At 37.0% G+C, this 19212-nt stretch overlaps 1 protein-coding gene across 1 annotated transcript in view; it reads right to left on the bottom strand.

Moving 5' to 3' along the window:
- Nucleotides 1-201: 201 nt before the first annotated feature.
- Nucleotides 202-19212, bottom strand: part of HTR2C (5-hydroxytryptamine receptor 2C) — a 123816-nt gene continuing 104805 nt past the window's right edge. The window contains exon 4 of the mRNA XM_008063020.1: nt 202-3663. Coding sequence (XP_008061211.1) covers nt 2843-3663 — 821 coding nt within the window. The 3' untranslated portion in view covers nt 202-2842. The remainder of the gene's footprint in view (nt 3664-19212) is intronic.

Here is a 19212-nt window from a genome sequence, read left to right as displayed (position 1 = left end):
CACCTCTTGATTGTTTTTCCTCTGAGGTTATAGTCTTTGATTACATGCATAATTAGTCAGAAGAAGTGATCTCTTGTGGTTGTGTTTATCTTTGTCGACTTATTTCACAGGATTCAATTTAAGTTTCAAAAAAAATGAAGTGAGGTGATATATTTTCCCCTTGAAAGATTCAGGGGGAATAAGGACACATGACATATTAGCCAACATTTAATAAATTTAATAAATTAATAGGAAGTCTCACAAAACCTGGAGTGGGTTACATACAGGAATCAGGAATAAGACAACACTTTGCAACCATTCACAAAAAGTACCATTTGACAAAGGAGAAGAATTACAGGAAATAATATAAGGCAGTCTGTTGCACGTGTCTTAGATATACATATATAATAGTACATCAAAGTGATTTGTTTCACCATGTTTACACTTACCACACGGGCATCTTTAAAACATTTATAAAACTTTGTAGATTTAACACTGAATGGTAAGATTTCTATCCAAATGAGTGCATTTGTTTCATACCAAACTGCACAGAACTTACGAATAGCACACAATTTGAGGATAATTACTGTGCTGGGTACTATTAAGTACTACTACTTGATGACATAAGAATTATTAACAAATGTGCTATAAGCTATTATCATTCAACTTATTGCTAGTGCTTTTGGAAATCCATGGTTTATATTTTATTTCTTTGTAAAACATGTGCTATGAGCTTGCCCTGATAGTTAAGAAAAGAAATCAGATGTTTCCAATTTTTCTGATACTCACACTACTTCAGATCTGAATGCATGGTCTTTTAAAGGACTACCGGAGGATTTTCTTTAGTCCTTTTATATCAGCTACTCCGCCCTACATTAATACAAATCGATGGATTCATGCAACTTACGAGGCATACATGCAGAGCACCATCTTTATGTGCTGAACTCATGCTAAATGCATGCTGTGTTTCTTCAGCCTTTTTCGTTTCAGTAGAAATGAGATCATCTCATTCAATTTCATATAATTGTTGCAATATGCAGTTCCACAGACCTAACAGGCAGGTAGACTTAATTTTCATGGTATATTTGGGCATGCTCCAGCAATTGACTGATGTTTGGCAGTGTTGCAAATCAAGTAGGGACTGTATGAGTTGCCTCAAATACAGCAGCTCTCCCACTGCCCCTGTGGTAGACTATTGTTGATTTATCTATACTGTGCGTTGAGGACACAGATCAGGAGTTTTAGAAATTCAGATTCTGCATTCACCAATTTCAAGGTATGGAGAGGCACACTCTAAGGTGTGGAAGTAACTGTCAGGCCCAAGAAATAGCATCATGAATTCTTCGGAAATTTATCCACAGTTGTGTGAAATGGACACACATGGAAATACAGTTACTGGAAACATTTGTATACTCTGCACACAGCATAGACTGAATGGTCTGACTTTAGTAATGCTTGAAAACCTTTCATGGTTTACAAACTATTAAAATGGTACTTAATTCTTAGAGAGCAGTGGGCCCACGAATGAAACGATGGCCAACACTTATTGTAACACAACACTATATTTTAATAAAGATTTAAACTTCTGGTACATAATTGCAGTACAATGAAGAGCTTGCCACGTTCACAAATTAGCTGCAGCCTTTTCCTGCACTAGAGAGTTTGGAAGGATCTGAAAATGAGATAAATTTTGTTTAAAATCCAAATGGAAACTCTGTATTTCTGTTATTCCCAGAGTTCAGTAAAAGTGTCTTTTTAATTACTTTTTTTCACATTCTAAGGGCCTAATTCTGCAGTCTTTAATCCAGTAAAACTTCCAAGGTTTTTTTTATCATCTATGCCTTCAATATAAGTTTTACTAAAAAATGGACTGCTAAATTTAGGTCCTATAGATAGAGGTACCATAATTAAGAAAATATTTTAATAAGGCTCAAAATCCTAATTTCACCTTGTGTGTAGCACACGAATTTTCAGGATCCTGAGATCAAAATCCAATTGATGTTGAATCCTGGATTGGGAAATAACTCTGGGATCTCATTTCCCAGTTTAATCGTGGAATTAGGAATTTACTAAGGACCAGAATGAAAACACTAATTTCAGTTTGCTTGTCATAATAATCAGAATTTGAACATTGTCCTTAAGAAGTGAAAAGCTATTTGGGGTAGATATCTTTGATCATCCTTCCACTTCTGTAGTCCTGGTTAACCAGCTGCTATGTTAAAAAACCACTATGTTTGGGGATAGACATTGCAGTAAAATACTGACACAACATCTGACAATGTCAAATTTTGCCCCATATGTAACAACAAGGCTAAGTTCTGCCTTTGATTCACTAATGGATGTATCAGAAGGCAGAACCTATCTTGCTGTGTTTATGTGTGTAGATGAGCAGAGCAAGAATTTAAAGTGTATATTTACTGTTAACCCGGAAAAAGACTGCACTGAATTTGTTAATTTTGGTGTGGTTGAAATAGAACCACTGTCATGTGCATCATTCTGGTCTCCTGCAAATGCCACCTGAGATGAACATCAATGTTGCCATATGCACAAAAGAAAGAAGGGGAGAAAGAAAGGAAGGAAAAAAGAAGGAAGGAAGAAAAGGAGGGAGGGAGGGCAAAAATAAACATTTTATTCATCAAATAATCAAAATAAATTAGTCTCCATCTATTATAAACAGTAAATATAGAACCCTAAATCTCACTATTGTATGCATGATTTTAAAGTACAGGGTAGCAAAGCTATATATAAAAACATTTTTTTCAGATAGCAATATTTACATTAGTTATGACCCACAGAAAAATTAAAGAAGAAAATTTCCCTACACGTGGAACTTCACTCTAGGAAAAGACTGTGCTGCTCTTTCTTACACACTACTAATCCTCTCGCTAACCACACTGGAGGGATTTACTGGGAGCTCTAGATTTTCGACTTGCATCTCTATACTGGGCTCACAGTCACTGGCTTTTTGAGTCACCGGTTCATTGGTGTGCCGGTAAATATTCACATTAAGCTCCCTCCCAGACAAGGCAGTGGCCGCAATTCTCGGAATCTGTCTGACAGGAGGCTTTTTGTCTCCCTTATAATTGCAGCGCAAATAATTGGAGAAGGCCCTTCGGTAAACTTTGTTGAAGAGAGTGTACACCAGAGGGTTGATTCCGGAACACACATAGCCAATCCAGACAAACACATTCAGAAGCTTTTCCATGAGCTTTTGGTTACAGGACTTCCCACAAAGAACCGACAGAATATTGGTAATGAAAAACGGGCACCACATGATCAGAAACACAAAGAAAACAATGCCAAGGACTTTGGAAGCTTTCCTCTCGTTGTTGATGGCCTGCATGGTGCCCCTGGGGCGTCTGTCTTTCTTCTTTCTGCGGCGCACGTTCAGATCCGGGTTTGCAGCGTTCTCCTCCTCGGTTGCATTCCTCTTGCAGCACTTCAGGAAATTCAGGCTTATTCCCGGCAGTTCCTCGGTGTGACCGCGCAGTAACATCAAAGCTTGTCGGCGAAGAACGTAGATCGTCAGGTAATACGTGATCACCATGATCGTCAGCGGTATGAAGAAAGCTACGAAGGATCCGATGAGAACGAAATTTGGGTCGTTGAGCACGCACGTTGTGTTGTTCACGAACACCTTGTCTTCGTCCCTCAGTCCGATCACAGGGATAGGAACTGACACACCTAAAGGAATAAGAAGGAAGGTAGGACGTAGTTCTGGCAAATTGAAGGAGTGAACAGATTTCTGCAATGGCATACATTCATTCGCATTTTGCTGAAGGAAATTTAGACCTGATATTTGTTGAAAGCAATTCACAGCATAACTGATGATGACATGAACCATTATGATATCAGAAAACGATGCCTTTTTTCATGTTAGGATTGCCTTTTCTCCTGAATTTCTGTAGAAGGCATGGAATACCATTCCTGAGGTAAACTATTAGAGATATGGTTGCATCTAAGAGTGAATGTATGGGCTTTGCTCCATTTCCAGCTCCAAGAATTGTTCTGGCCCATAGAAAGCACTCTGCAAATATTTGTTGAATCAATGAATGAATGCACTTCTGTACTCAATGACATTAATAAAGCCAATCATTTGCATTTTTAGCATACCATCTTCCAAATTCAATAAAAAAGAATATGTATACCACCTATAATAGTAATAATAGCCTATCAGGGCTGGCTGGGCTGAGTCAATGAGAAATAAAAGGGATTATCCTCTTTTTAGCAAATTTTTTTTTCTTTTTTTCTCGAGTCTCTGGGCTTAAGTAATGTTTCTAAGTCAAGAGTGAAATGCAGAGTTGGAAGAGATGCAGTCCTCTCATTGCTGTGTGGAATTCTGAGCATTTTGTTTGTAAGAATACCGAGAGACAGTATTCTAGGAAAGTACTTCCTCCAGTAAAAAAGCTCACAAGCAGAAAATATCAATGAGGAGATGGGAGCAGAAGGTGATCTTGTGCCTGAGCATAAGTAAGAAACCTGGAAATTTTCACAAATAACTATGGTAGATCTTGAAGAGGTCCTGCATTAATAAGTAGAGATAACTGATAATACTGAGTGATCTATCACAGAAACAAAGAACCGAGTATTATATGTTCTCATTCATAAGCAAACCTTGAACAACTATTGTAATATTATAAGAAAGTGATTGACAGTAGTAGGAAACTGCCGAGGGCAGGGGTGGAGAACACCTCAACAAGAGTACCTGCATAATGAATATTTGTATACCTAACCCTGAATTATACCCGACATATTTAAAATAAAAAATTACAAAAAATAGTAGAGATAACTTGCAAGTAAAAATTCAAATTTTAATGTTAATCTATCTTCTCTTGTGGAATGTGAAGCCTGGGAAATTCAGACTGTACTTGTGGGATTCTATCAGAAGTTATTAGGAATCCTGGCCTGCTGGGTATCTACATCAAGAGCTGTGAGAGGAGATAGAAGTGGCTTTCAGAGATTGTTGCTGGCTTTAGGGAACACATAAGGAACTGTGACGAACCTGAAACTGAAAACCCTATGCGTTGCTGTAAACATCTCTAGTCAAGTCTAGAGTATTTGACTGGATGATCAAGAGGGAAAATATGGTCACCATTTATTTGCTAGCGCTTACTGAAGATGTTGACTGGTGTTTAATCTCTGGGAAGATACAAGGAAGAGAGAGTGTTTGGGAAGTGATCCATAAGCCTTCTTCCTCAAAAACAGAATTTCTAAAATGACTGGCCTTTTTCTGTGGTAGGAAGCCCGGTGACAAGGTGAAGAAGCAGCAACAGATGTTACAAGACTGCTTTGGGTATTGGTCCATGCCTACCTACAATTCTGAACCGAGGCATACCATTCATGAAAGTAGGAAAGGCTGTGGAAGCTAGGAGGCGCTACAAATAGAATGTCTCCTCGAGTAATGCCTTGCAGAGTCTAGTGAAGAGAACTTTGCACCCTGGAGAGAGTGACAGGTATTAGGAGAGGGAGAAAGAAGGTGATTTTTAACCAAGTTTGCTGAAATGTTTGGGGGAATTTCAACAGGCATTTGGGAATATAGATTGCAACAGAACCGCTCAGTTGAGAGTTATAAAAAGGGAGTTAAGAAAGTTGCCAACTTGTATTGTTAGTCATAACAATATATATTTATGAAAAGTCATAAATATAAGATCATCTCTGGAAAGAATACAGATCCAGCTTGCCCCCAAATCGTCAGTATTGGCTTACCCTTTATGAAATATTTTATTTTATTTATTCCCCCCATAAAATATTTTAGAAAAGGGTTAGGCTGCAGGAAGTTTTCTGGGGTTAAGAAAGTTAATATGGGATTAAAAAAGAGAAGGTCGAGTTTCTTTAAAAAGAAAAAAACTGCAAGAGCAAAAATTAGAGCGAGAACTTACTCATTAAGAGTGACCTAAAAGTGCTAACAAGTAATTATAATATGTGGACCTTCTTGGGATCTTGATGCAAATAAATACATTAAAAAAAATTCATTCATGACACAATTGGAAATTTGAACAATGTTTGGCCTTTTGATAATATTAAACAATTATTGCTTATTCATTTTTGGGTGAGATGTTGATATTGTGGTTATGTAGAAAGATAGCTCTTATATTTTTAGATACACATGCCCAAATATTTATGGGGAAAGTATGATGTCTGAAGTTTATTTCAAAATAAAATGGCAGGGAGAAGTAGGTGAGAGTATGGATGAAATAAGGCAATCCCTAAACTGATCAATCTTGGAGCTGGATGATGAGTACATCAATCTTTATTGTATAATTCTACTTTTGTAATCTTTGAAAGCCTCCATTATAGTTTAATAATTTTTTTAAATTAAAAAAAAGAAAAAGAAGACAGAGGTCCTTTCTGAAACAGGCAATGATATAGCTATTAGACCTCAGTTCAAAAAAGTCTCTAAGACTAGGTGGCCATTGTTAACCTTGGAAATGAGTTTTTCTGGAGCAAAAAAGATTTGGACTCCTGCGTAAAAACACTCCACCACCACTTTGATATCATTGTAGAGAAGAAGGTCATTTTCTGACAAAATGTTGGTAGAAAACTGTTATACCTTTTCAGGTTTCTACAGCAAGAACAACAGAAGGTTCAGGAAATGTGATTCCCCCAAACTCCTGCTCCCCTGTACTCTCAACACTGTGGGAACTGGAGCCTGAGGCCAGATCTGGGGAATTTGCCTTCACTCTGGAAGCATCCTGACTGGAGTAGCTGTATCTAGCATGGAGATTCAGTTTTCCATAGAAAATGTACCTAGAGACACCTGAAGTTTCTGGAAAAGGCCTCACACACTGACTGGCCATATGATTAGTGGAAGTTGGCATTACTCAGAGCCCAGCTCTGGAGTACTATTAGCTTGCCTCTTTTAAAAGATTTATTCATTTTCTTAAGGGACTCTAGGGCCTAAAAGTAGACTTTGTCAAGGGATCACAAGAGAAGGTAACAAAGTCATTGTAGATGAGCTAAAGCTGTTATTGGATATGTGAAGCCAATTTTATCCCTGGCATCTAACAGTATGATGTTATGTACATTGAGGAAATGATGATTCTAATAGCTGCCATTTGTTGAATCTATTTTATATACTAGGCACTGAGCCATTCATATTATTGACATTACATTTGTAAAATGTATTATCTTAATTTGGTTCAAAACTCTATAAGACAGGCATTATTTGGTGAAGTAGTTTAACCACTTTGCCAAATCTGTACCATCATTAGTTTTGTTTTTAGAAACCATGAATGCAGTCAACAAAACAAGAAGAAATTCAAGTTATTTCAACAATATAAGAAAATTATAAATAATAACAACAGAAGCAGCATTAATAACAATATATATTACTCAGACAATCTTATTCAATATTTAAAAAAATTAAAAGGTAAGTGTCAGCAGTACTCAAAGTGTGGTTCAAGGACCCTGTGGGGCCTCTGAAACTCTTTTAGAGAGCTTGCAAGGTTTCCCTTTTCTAACTATTTGTCTTTAAAACTACATATTTTTCATAAACTTCATCCAAAATAATATATCACAACAGGCTGCATGTAGTTACATATACAAGAATCCAGCTATCTTTCTGTCAAACAAGACATTAAAGAGATTTTCAAAACTTTAAAACAATGCCTGTCTTTTTAAATAATTTTTGAAATTGTAGCTTTCATAAAAATATGTTTTAATGTTAACATTAAATGGGCTTACTATTGTTATTTAAAATGAAATTATTCATAAATATTTTAAAGTATTTCTCAGTTTTAATTTCTAATACCATAAATATCAATAGATACAGGCCATATAAACAAAAACTTTTTTGGAGTCCTCAATTATTTTGAAGAGTATAAAGGGTTCCTGACACCAAAGAGTCTGAGAACTGCTGTTCTATGTTAATGGATGAAGTTATTTAAGTTCTGGATAGTTAAGTTCAACAAATATGAGTCTTTCTTAGAATTTTTAATTCAACCAATAGTGATTCATGCAATATTTTAATGTCAGGTAAATATAAACAACAGCAACACTAGCAACAAAACACTTTAAAACCAACATCTCTGTTTTCATAAAAATTCTGAAAGGCACATGTTATTTGATGAAGTTAATTTCAGAAGAGTTACGTTTAGCGAATACAATGAAACAGTCTTTGATATTTTTGAAATCCTTGATTTGGCCAAAAAAGAAAATTAGAAATGAACTGCCATTAAAAAAGATCAAGTTCAAATAGAAATAATTGCAATAAGAACAAGTACCTTTTACTGAGTGCTTCTTATTTGTCACATACTGAGCCAAGTACTTTACAATTTTAAAATATTTTCACATATTAATTAATTCAATCCAGACAAAACACCATCAATTATTAGCTGGAATCATTTAATCTTTCTGAGATTAACTTCAGTAAATCTATATCATCCTCCTTAGCATTTTAGAACCAATAAAGGCAACTTATAATTTATAATCTGCTGCAAATCTCGGGTATTACTTCAACTGATAAACAGTCTAATATTTTGCATGCATTATCTAATTCAGTTCTTGCAAGACCCTGAAAAGTGGTTGTTATTTATTAAGATTACTTAAAATCTAAGAAAAAAGTATTTTTGGTAAATATAGTCTTATTTAGCATTATAGAAACATTGAATTCAGCAATATAGTTAAGTTCGTTTTATTGAAAATATCGTGTGTTACTTGTACTACTATTTTATTGAAAATATGTTAATACTAATATAACAACTTCTACCGCTGCTGCTGCTACTACTATTAGCTGCCATTCATTGAATGTTTATTATGAGTTCTTACTGATTCTGGCACTTTATCTGCAATAGATACATGCACTCATTTCAGTCTCATAAAAGTCCATTAGCTGATGAAACTAATTTACTGCAAAAAAAGTAAGTTCAGAGAATATATAAAGATGTTTACATTTCTTCTTAAAGCCTTGAATTCAAGCAACACAGATCAGTTCTCTTCAAGCCAAAAGGTAATAATACCATATGCCAATGATTCTTAGATGTGTATTTCTTTCAGATTTGAACATCATTGAAATTGTGATGCTTCTTATAACTGATAAGGTCTTACAATCATTGTTGGTCAGGAAGCAGTAGATAAATAGTTGTTGTCAGTACATGTGTGAAGCTGATCTGAAAAACTTCTTTTGGCATTTTCTGGTAAGAGCAACACTACTAGCAGCAAAATTTGCAAAATGGGTGTCAGCAGCATGGCAATAATTCCGTGTCAATGGAAAATTATGACATAACAGTTCAAGGGAAAGAACACTTTGAAAAAGGCATCCTCAACAGTTTCAAAAGCCACAGAGGGGTCTAGAATTTGAAATATTTCCTCTGACTTTGAAAGTGAAGAGATCACTGATGGTTATAGAGAGAACAATTATTTATAGTGGAGTAGTGAAGACAGGAAACAGACTGCTAAGTGATGAATATAAATGGTAATACAAAAGAAATTATAGAATAAATTTCCTAAGACAGCTTGACCAACATCAAAATGGAGACATAGGAAAATTATTGTTAACCTTTAGGAGTATCTCAGAGGTATCTCTTTCTATGAGTTGTTCTGCATGGATATTTTTCAAGGACACCTAGGAGGACCACACAATATCAGGTTTACATAAGTGGTCCCTTGCCTCATGGAATTATAAGTGAGTCCTTTGAACATAAGAGTTGATAACAAATGTTGAAAAAAACTATTTTCAGTGAAAAACACAGCAGACAAGCGGGGTTACTTCACTTCTCAGGTGATAAAAACGTGACTGAGAATTGGGGAGAGAAGCATTTTGTGTACTTTGATGAATAAATCAGTATAATGTTGCAAAAGTGAGAATTTTTGAAAATTCAGACTCACCTTTGAACGTCTAGGATATTTAGCCTTGGGAAGAGTAGGAAAACAGGCAAATGTGAATGAAGACCAGCAACTGTAATAGTAGTGCTAAGGAAAAATCCTTAAATAACTTTGAGGGAATTTGATCTAAAAGAGGAAGATGTTGAGCAGAAAACCATGAGAAGTCAGTTCACAAGCTGACAAGTGGAATGCCCAGAGACTGTAAAATAGTCTTGGATAGGTATTTGTGGAGAAGTGAGGGAGATCCTGGTTTTCAATTACAATATGGTTGAGGGCATGAGGAAGTGAAATTTGAGATAGCACTAAGAGAAGACCACATGACAACACACAGACTTATGAAGATCGAAGAAAGTTTATATTTAAGGTGTGATAAGGAGTTTTCTCATTAAAAGTGAAAGCTAGTTGAGTAGAAGAACTTGAAAATACAGAAAAGAAGGTTACAGATGATGACTAAATGTCCCTGAGGAGGCAAAGTCAGAAACAGTTGGAAGAATTAAACAAGGACAGAAACATGGTTATTACTTTCTAGCAGAAGAATTGATAGTATGAATGGGTGACAGAAATAATCAGGGCTTACACAGAAAGATGAGAGAAGGACAGAGATGAGAATTAAGTGTTAGGTGCCCAAATTAGCAATATTGTTAACTGGCTGCACAAAGTGATTTTAAATGGGTATTTGTTGATTCCACGAAGCACTGAAATATAAGGCGAGTGAATGCATATAGATTGGTCTGGATAATAAGCACTTTTTAATTCTAAAATGAGGCCAGGCATAGTGGCATACACCTGTTTTTCCAGCACTATGAGAGGATGAGGTAAAAGAATTGCTTGAGGTCAAGAATTCAAGACCAGCCTAGTCAACATAGCAAGATGCTGTCTCTATCAAAATTTTTAAAAAATAGCCCCGCATAGTGGCATGCACCTGTAGTCTCAACTACTTAGGAGGCTGAGGCAGGAGGATCACTTGAGCTCAGAAGCAGAAGGCTGCAGTGAATGATGATCACACCATTGCACTCCAAACTGGGTGAGAGAGCAAGACCTTGTCTCTAATAATAATAATAAATCAGACAGCTGAGCACTCTTATATACTACTGTGAAAATATTCAGGAGGGACTTTGAAGATGTAAGAAAAAATGACAATGGGCAATGGAGTAAGACCCTGAGAATCTGAGAAGAGATGGACTTCTGGGTCCTAGGCAGAAAGTAAACACTCACATAGGAGGTGCTCCTAATTCTTTTACAAGTTAGACAAAAGATTATTATGCAAAGAAAATAGGAGAGGCTAAGTTAAGGGAGGAATCTAAGTGATTAAGAGAGTTGGACATATTTTTGAGATATTTAGGACTTTCCATTGATAGTGCATGGTGACTGTATAGAAGAGGGAAGAGTCAGTAAGTAATTGCAAGTTTCTGGTTTTTCCTGTTAGGCAGATGTGATTGCTATTACACATCACCACAAGTAAAGGAGAATTGTGGCAGGGATGGTAATGGACTCAGTCTGGGTTGTGGGTAAGTTAGAGGAGCTTGTGGAGTATCAATACAGAAATCTCTGTGAATATAGGTGTCTGAAATTCAGGAGACATGGTGGGTTGGGGAAAGAGTTTGTTTTATGAGGAGAAAGAAACCACAATGTCATGATCTTCTAGGGAGAACTTTTGTGAAAAGAGAAGAGGAATCAGAAAAGTATCTAGGGCAAGGGTTTGAACCTTTTGGTACCTATGGAACCTATTCTCTGAAAAATGTTTTTGATGGCATAAAATGACATACAGGGGATTGCAAGGAAAAAATTATCATTCTGCTATCAAAATGTTAAAGATAAATTTTAGAAATAGTAATATATGTGCTTTTTAATTAGCACACTCAATGACAAGATCTAATAATGTATCTGTAACTACTGAAATTTTGAAATAGTGTTAAGCATCTATCATATGTCAGAGTATCTTCCACGACTGAATGTGATTTGTAAATATCTCTGATTCCAGAATTCATAACTATGATATAGATACTATTCTGGTTTATTGCTTACATGTGTAGTTGAAGTAAATCTTAAATTTTAGTTATTGGTTAGACAAAATAAAGATGTACATTTTTTTCCCATCAGAATTTACAAACTCAGTTATGGTCATGATGCAGTAGTTGGTATAAGAATGAGACTTAACTTCTTTACATAAACAATTATAAAAACTGGTAAGATAACACTTTCATTTTCTAATAATGTTGGAGAAGTTTATAGAAGACTAACAATCCTACTAGTAACAATAATAAACTTTGAACAAAATTTAAAACAGCTACAATAACAAAAAATTATTTAAAGATACTTGAAAATGAACAAAAAGTATGTAGAAACTAGAAGGGACTTAGCCAAGGAAAGATGGGAATCTTGGTTGAATTCCAAATGTATATGTTCCTTCCTTTGAGGACATTCTCCAGCAAGGTGTTATCTCTCAAGCAGAAAGTTGCAGTCTCACTTAACTGAAGAGTCAGACTACAGAATTAAGGACTGCCAAAGGAGATGCAATTTGAAGGGTGCAATCAGAGAAAGGAGGAGCCACAAGAGAAAGGGAGCCTAAATTTTCTATACAAAGTTCCCTCAGATTTTTTTCTTGACAAATGAAACTTCTATGTGAAAGGCTGCAAGGAAACTCTATGGAACAAGCAGCATTTGAGAGGTTAAAAGTATTTCGCATAGATCTTGATGGTTGTCTGTAGCAGGGGAAAAAGAGTTGGGAGTTTGCATCACATGAAGTCAGAAGGGCCTAGCGTATTCCTTGGGATTTTCACTGGTACTCAGAAGAAGCATGTCTTAGGAGTGAAGTCCATTTCTTAGGACCAAAGGATTTAACCTAGGACTAAAGGCAAACCTGGAACCCACACCCCAACCCCCACCCCCCAAAGAAAAAAGCATAAAACAAGGCTTCCACAAAAGCATTATTTACAATTACTAGATATACAAAGAAGCAGAAAAATATAACCCATATTAAAGAGGAAAATAAGTCAATAAAAACAGACCCACATAAAATCCAGATGTTAATATTCATAGACAAGGACTTTATCACAAATATGTTAAATAATCTATCAGGAAAGATAGATATAATGGTTATAGAGACGAGAATTTTAGGATACATGTGGAAACTAAAGAAAATAATCCTACAACTGAAAAAATATATTATTAAAAATAATTGGATGTCATTAACTGTAGAAGTAATGATCAATGAACTGGAAGGTCAATATAAACCATCCAAACTTAAGTACAATACTAAACAAAACTTTTAAAATATTGGAACCATGTTTTCAACTCTGACAGAGTTTCTGGTACTAGACTTGTCATCCTGCCAAAAACAACTATTAAACTGTACAGACTATACGAGACAACTCTTTTCAGATATTTGGCAATAATTGGAACAAAACTGTGATTTCTACTCCAAAGTAAACACAGAAGTCCTATGTTTACCTTCCTCTCTCTATCTGAAGGCAGTTTTTTGACTGTGGCACAGGGAAGTAGAGCCCAAGCAAGGACTAGCTGTCCTGCTGAAGAAAAGAGGCAGAGATCAGAGTTTAGGAACACCAAAGCATCTAGAACTTCCTGAGCATGACATAGAAGAGGAAGTTGTGGAGAGGGGGAGACCCAGAATTATTTGTGAGTGTACCTTCCAAGAACCTGGTTGAGGGCTAAGATGCACATGTTCAAGTGAGACTCCATAAGGCCTAGAAAAAATGGTAGCTATGGTAACAGGAAAGAGCAAAGATATTAGAGGTTACAAAGTTCTAGAAGTTGGAGTTAGGCCCAGACAAAATAAAGAGACCTCATTAATACCTCACTAACATCTTGGGGATTCATTTGAAACAAAAGAAGACCATGACCTGAAAAGACATGCTATAATAAAGCCCCAAATTGAACCTCAGCATGGTCAAGGAGCCCGGTCAGTAAACCAATAGCATGCCAGCCTAAAACTAAACAGACTTGAGAACAAACAACCTCCAAGAAAAACACATTCTGTACTCCTTCCAATGTTGTCACAAAATGAAAAAAAGAGAGAGATACACACTAAGAAACAGGAAATTATGATCTTATTCACAAAAAAGCAGTCAGTGAAAACAGATCCCTCTATTATCTAATGTTGAAATGAGCAGATAGAGAATTTGCACCAACTATTAAAAAGACGTTCAAGTACTTAAAGGCAAGTGTGGTCCTAATGAGTGAAGAGTTGCTGACTCGCAGCAGATAAATGAAAGCTATAAAAAAAAAAAAAAACGAATGGGGGAAGATGGTGGCCGAGCTAGTCGGACTATGTGAGTCCCAGTGTGAGTAAGTGAGTGTATGGAAAATTTTGTGTATGTGCTGGTGAGTGAGTGGGCATGTGAGTAACTGACTGAGTGAGGGCTAGGGAGCTAGCAGCCAGGGCTCTCCTGGTGTATTGGCTGGTGCCACAGCTGCTGGGCTTGGACCCTAGCAATTCCTGGGACACAGAAGCCGACCGCCATTTAAAAAAAAATCTACAAAACCCTTCCTGGGAAGAAAATTCTGGGAGAGACTTTCTAAGTGGGGGCTCGTGAGCAAGTGACCAGGCCCCTGGTGCAACAGCTGGTGCTGCAGCGTCTCTGCTTGGTCTTTGGTTCTTCCCAGGTCACAGAAGCCAAGGGCCATTTTGTTTAAAGGTACAAAAGTTTTCGTGTGAAGAAGCAACAGGGAGAGACTACCACCTTGGGCTCTGCCTCACTACTGCAGCAGGAGAGACTGCTGCCTCCTGTCTTTGCCTCACCACTTTAGCTCCTGGCCAGGCACTGGCAGCAGGGGCTGCAGAGGGAGCTCAGAGGCAGAGTTCCACTGGAGAGGTCGAGAGAGGCACCCTGCCACCATCTTGAAGGTGGGGCAGAAAAGTGCTCCAACTTGCTCACCATGAAGCAACAGACCCAATCTCTCTGATTGCAGATCAACTAGTCAGGGCCTGATTATGACCTAGAGGGAATATCCTGAAAGCACAAACTTCAGAGGGGCCTGATGAATCCTGAGTCCCAGGTGCCCCATCCTCTACCTTGTTCCAGCCACAGAACAAAGTGTGTGGCCAGAAAAGGAGGAGGAAGAATTCCAAAAAAATCAGCAGTGAGTCTGGGACTGAACTAAACATCCTCATCCCCAGCAATCCTCTGAATGCCAGACACACACAGCTAGACCATGAATGAGAGGGACGAACCTAAGCAGAGCTTGTACATCAATCACAATAGGAGAACTCCATTCCAGGATAGAATTGACTGGGGCATCCCCCACGAGTACATACCTGGGGAAGAGACAATCTTGCACCTCCCAATGAAGGAGGACTCCCTGACCATATGAGAGTGGGAGGGGAGGACTTCAGCCCCACCAACCTCCACTGCCCCTCCTTCTTCCCTGCTCTGACAATGGGAAGAGAATGCAGGAGGTGAAAGTTCTGCAGGAGCTTCCAGATTAGAGGAACAAATACAGAGTCTGCCACAAAAGGGCAGGTTTTAAAACAATTTTTAATTTTTAAAAAATTTTTAAAAATTTTTGCCTGTTTGTTAGTTCATCTATTTGAAAAATATTTTTCCTTTGTGCATTAATGCATATGTGAGGCTTTTATCTGCATCCCCCCAATTATTTATTTTTTTCTTTTCTTTTTCTGTTTCTTTCTTCTTTTGTTTGTTGTTTTCTGTTTATGTGTGTATGTGAAGGACTGAATGTTCATTTTTCAATTTGTTGTTGTTGTTGTTTTGTTGTTGTTGTTGGTTTGCTTTGGCTCTTTTGTTCTTCTGTTTTTTTATTTGTATTTTTTATAGTCTATGGTGTGTTTCAATATATGTGTGAGAGTTCAATCTGAATTCTTTTTATTTTTGTTCTGGTCTTTCTGTTTTTCTTCTCCATTCACTTTGTGCTAGGGGTGTGTGTGTGTTCAGTTTTCTTGGTTTTCATTGTTGTTTGTTTGTTTCACTTTGTTGTTAATCCAGTTTGTTTTGAGGTGTGTGTATGTCTGTGTGTGTTTGCTTTTTGCATTGGTTTCTGCTTTGCATCGTCAAAGTGGTGGTGAGAAGTGAGTCTCAGGGAACACATACTACAATCAATAAACAATATAATTTGCAAGTAATTTCTGGATCCTAGCGCCCCATCCCCTACCTTATTTCAAAAATTACAAGAGACTTTCAAAAACTACAAGAGACAACAAAGTTTCCCAACCACTGTCCTATTTCAAAATAGAACAAATCCAGAGCCTGGATAAGGGAAGAATAGAGTGTTGATCAAACATCAGAAGGGAAATCCTCTCCCACTGACACTGAATAACAGAACTAAAGAGAAAACAAGAGATTTGTCACAAATGAGGAAAAACCAAAGGAAGATCTCAAGCAATTTCAAGTGTACCAAAGACAAAACTCTGGAAAAATCAGACTTTGGAGCCCAAACAATGGAAGTCAACAATGACTGGCCCCAGAATATGGCAAGGATTAAGGAATGGATGGAAAGAGTGAATAAGACACAACAAAGACAAGATGTAACACTGAAAGAAATTGTAACAGAGATTTTGGCAATAAAAATTTCATCCAGGAAATAAATAACAAGATGACAAGCATGGAAAGCAGTATTAATCTAGCTGAAGAAAGACTCTCAGAACTTGAAGAACAGTACATGGAATTAGCCAGATCTGTAAAACACACAGAAAGAAGACTCAGAAAGGAAGAATAAAGCCTACAAGAGATATGCAATTATATCAAGAGGCCAAAACTACACCTGATTGGTATACCAGAAGAAGAAAGGGAAATGGAGAACAAATTAGAGTAAGTATTCCAGGAGGTAATCCAAGAAAACTTTCCCCATCTCACCAGAGATGTGACCAGCCAAGCACAAGAGTTACAGAGAATCCACATATGACATCAAATGAGAAGACCAACCCCTAGACACATAATAATTCACCTACACAATGTAGGCACAAAATAAAAAATCCTAAAGGCAGCAAGAGAGAAAGGTCAGAATACTTACTGGGAAAAACCAATCAGAATAGCAGTAGACCTATCAACAGAAACACTACAAGCAATCAGGGACTGGAGTCCTATATTCAAAGTCCTCAAATATAAACAATTTCCACCAAGAATGTCCTACCCAGCCAAGCACAACTTCATCAGTGATGGAGAATTAAAATCCTTCCCAAACATCTAATCCCTAAGAGATTATGGGGCTTCCAGATGAGTTCTACAGGAGACACTTCAAAAGGCATTAAGCACAGAAGAAAGAAAAAAAAGAATGACCACATACTTCCCAAGAGAACAGCAGAGCACAGAATCAACAGAGAATACAGCACAACAACAAACCTGAAAATACACACATACATAACCCCAGTCAAAAGAAAGCAAGCAAACAGCAAAAAATAAACAAACAAACAACTTTATAAGAACTTCATGAGAGGTATAAACAATCACATTTCAATAATCAGTCTGAATGAGAATGGACTAAATGCACCACTGAAAAGACGCAGAATGGCAAACTGGATAAGAAGCCATGACCCAAGTATTAGCAGCATCCAGGATACTCATCTCACCACAAGGGGCACACACAGACTCAAAATTAAAAGTTTCCAGGCAAATGGGTCACAATCGAAGGCAGGAATTGTGATCTTAATATCAGACAAAACAACCTTTGAGCTATCAAAAATTAAAAAAGATACAAAAGGACACTACATAATGATAAAAGGCTCAATTCATCAACAAAATATCCATCCTAAACATATATGCAACCAACACAGAAGCACCAGCATTTATAAAGCAACTACTGAGTAAACTGAAAAAAGATATTGACCCTAACACTGTTATAGCAGGGGACTTGAATACCCCACTAACAGCCCTAGATAGATCATCAAGGCAAAAAATAAACAAGAAGATGAAGAACCTAAATTCGACCCTCGAGCAAAAAGACTTAAAAGATACCAACAGATTATTCCACTCAACAACCACAGAATATACATTCTACTCATCACCATATGGAATGCACTCCAAGATCGATCACATCCTTGGTCATAAATCAAGCATAAACAGATTCCATAAGGTTGAAATCTTGCCGTGCACATTCTCAGACCACAGTGAAATAAAAATCAATATCAATACCAACAAAATTTCCTCAAAGCCCACAAAGACACGAATGCTAAACATCATGATGCTGAATAATTACTGGGTCAACATTGAAATCAAAGCAAAAATTAAAAGATTCTTGGAAACAAATGAAAATGAAGAAGCATCTTACCAAAACCTTTGGTATACCATGAATCAGTTCTAAGAGGGGAATTTAATCTCTACAAGCACACATCAAGAAAATGGAATGAACACAAGTGAAGAAATTAACAAATCACCTAAGGGAGCTGGAAAGAGAAAACCACCAAAACCCCAACTTTAGCAGAAGAATCCAAATCACCAAAATAAGAGCCCAAATACAGGACACAAAAGACAAAAAATATCATAGCAAACATCAGCAAAACAAAAAGCTGGTTCTTTGAAAGAATTAACAAGAATGGTGGACCCCTAGCCAGAATGACCAAGAAAAAGATAGAAAAAGTCCAAATAAACACAATCAGAACTACAAAAGATCAAATCACAACTGACCCCGAAGATGCAAATGAATATTAGAGATTACTATGCACACCTATATGAAAACAAACAATAATCTAAATGAAATGGAGGACTTTCTGACATCACACAACCTCCCCAGGTTGAAACAAGAAGACACTGAGATACTGAGTAGCCAATAACAACCCAGGAAATTGACTCTGTCATACAAAAACCACCTACCAAAAAAAACCCTGGACCAGATGACTTTCCAGCAGAATTATACATAACATACAAGGAGAAGCCGTTACCAATCCTACTGAAAGTATTCCAGGCCACTGAGAAAGATGGAATTTTCCCCAAATCATTTTATGAAGCTAACATCACACTGATACCCAAACCAGGCAAAGAGTCAACAAAAAAAGAGAACTATAGGCCAGTATCCCTTATAAACATAGATGCAAAAATCCTCAACAAGATTCTAGCAAATAGAATCCAAAAACACATCTCAAAAATCACCCATCATGACAGAGTAGGCTTCATGCCCTGGATGCAGGGCTGGTTCAACACTTGCAAGACAATAATTGTAATTAAATACCTCAACAGATGTAAAAACAAGAACCACATAATTATATCATTAGATGGAGAAAACGCTTTTGATAAAATCCACATCCTTTCTTGACAAAAACCCTCAAACACTTAGGTATAGAAGAAACATACCTCAAAATAGTAAGTGCCATCTACGATAAGCCCACAACTAACATATTGCTAAATGGACAGAAATGGAAAACTGGAACAAGACAAGGCTGCCCACTCTCACCCCTCTTGTTCAACATTGTGTTGGAAGTCCTAGCTCGGGCAATTAGACAAGAGA

The sequence above is a fragment of the Carlito syrichta genome, unplaced genomic scaffold (assembly GCF_000164805.1).
Source record: "Carlito syrichta isolate Samal-C Ts95f unplaced genomic scaffold, Tarsius_syrichta-2.0.1 Scaffold306442, whole genome shotgun sequence".
Taxonomy (NCBI): domain Eukaryota; kingdom Metazoa; phylum Chordata; class Mammalia; order Primates; family Tarsiidae; genus Carlito; species Carlito syrichta.
Note: the sequence above shows the minus strand (reverse complement) of the source record. Positions and strands in the feature narration are given on the sequence as shown.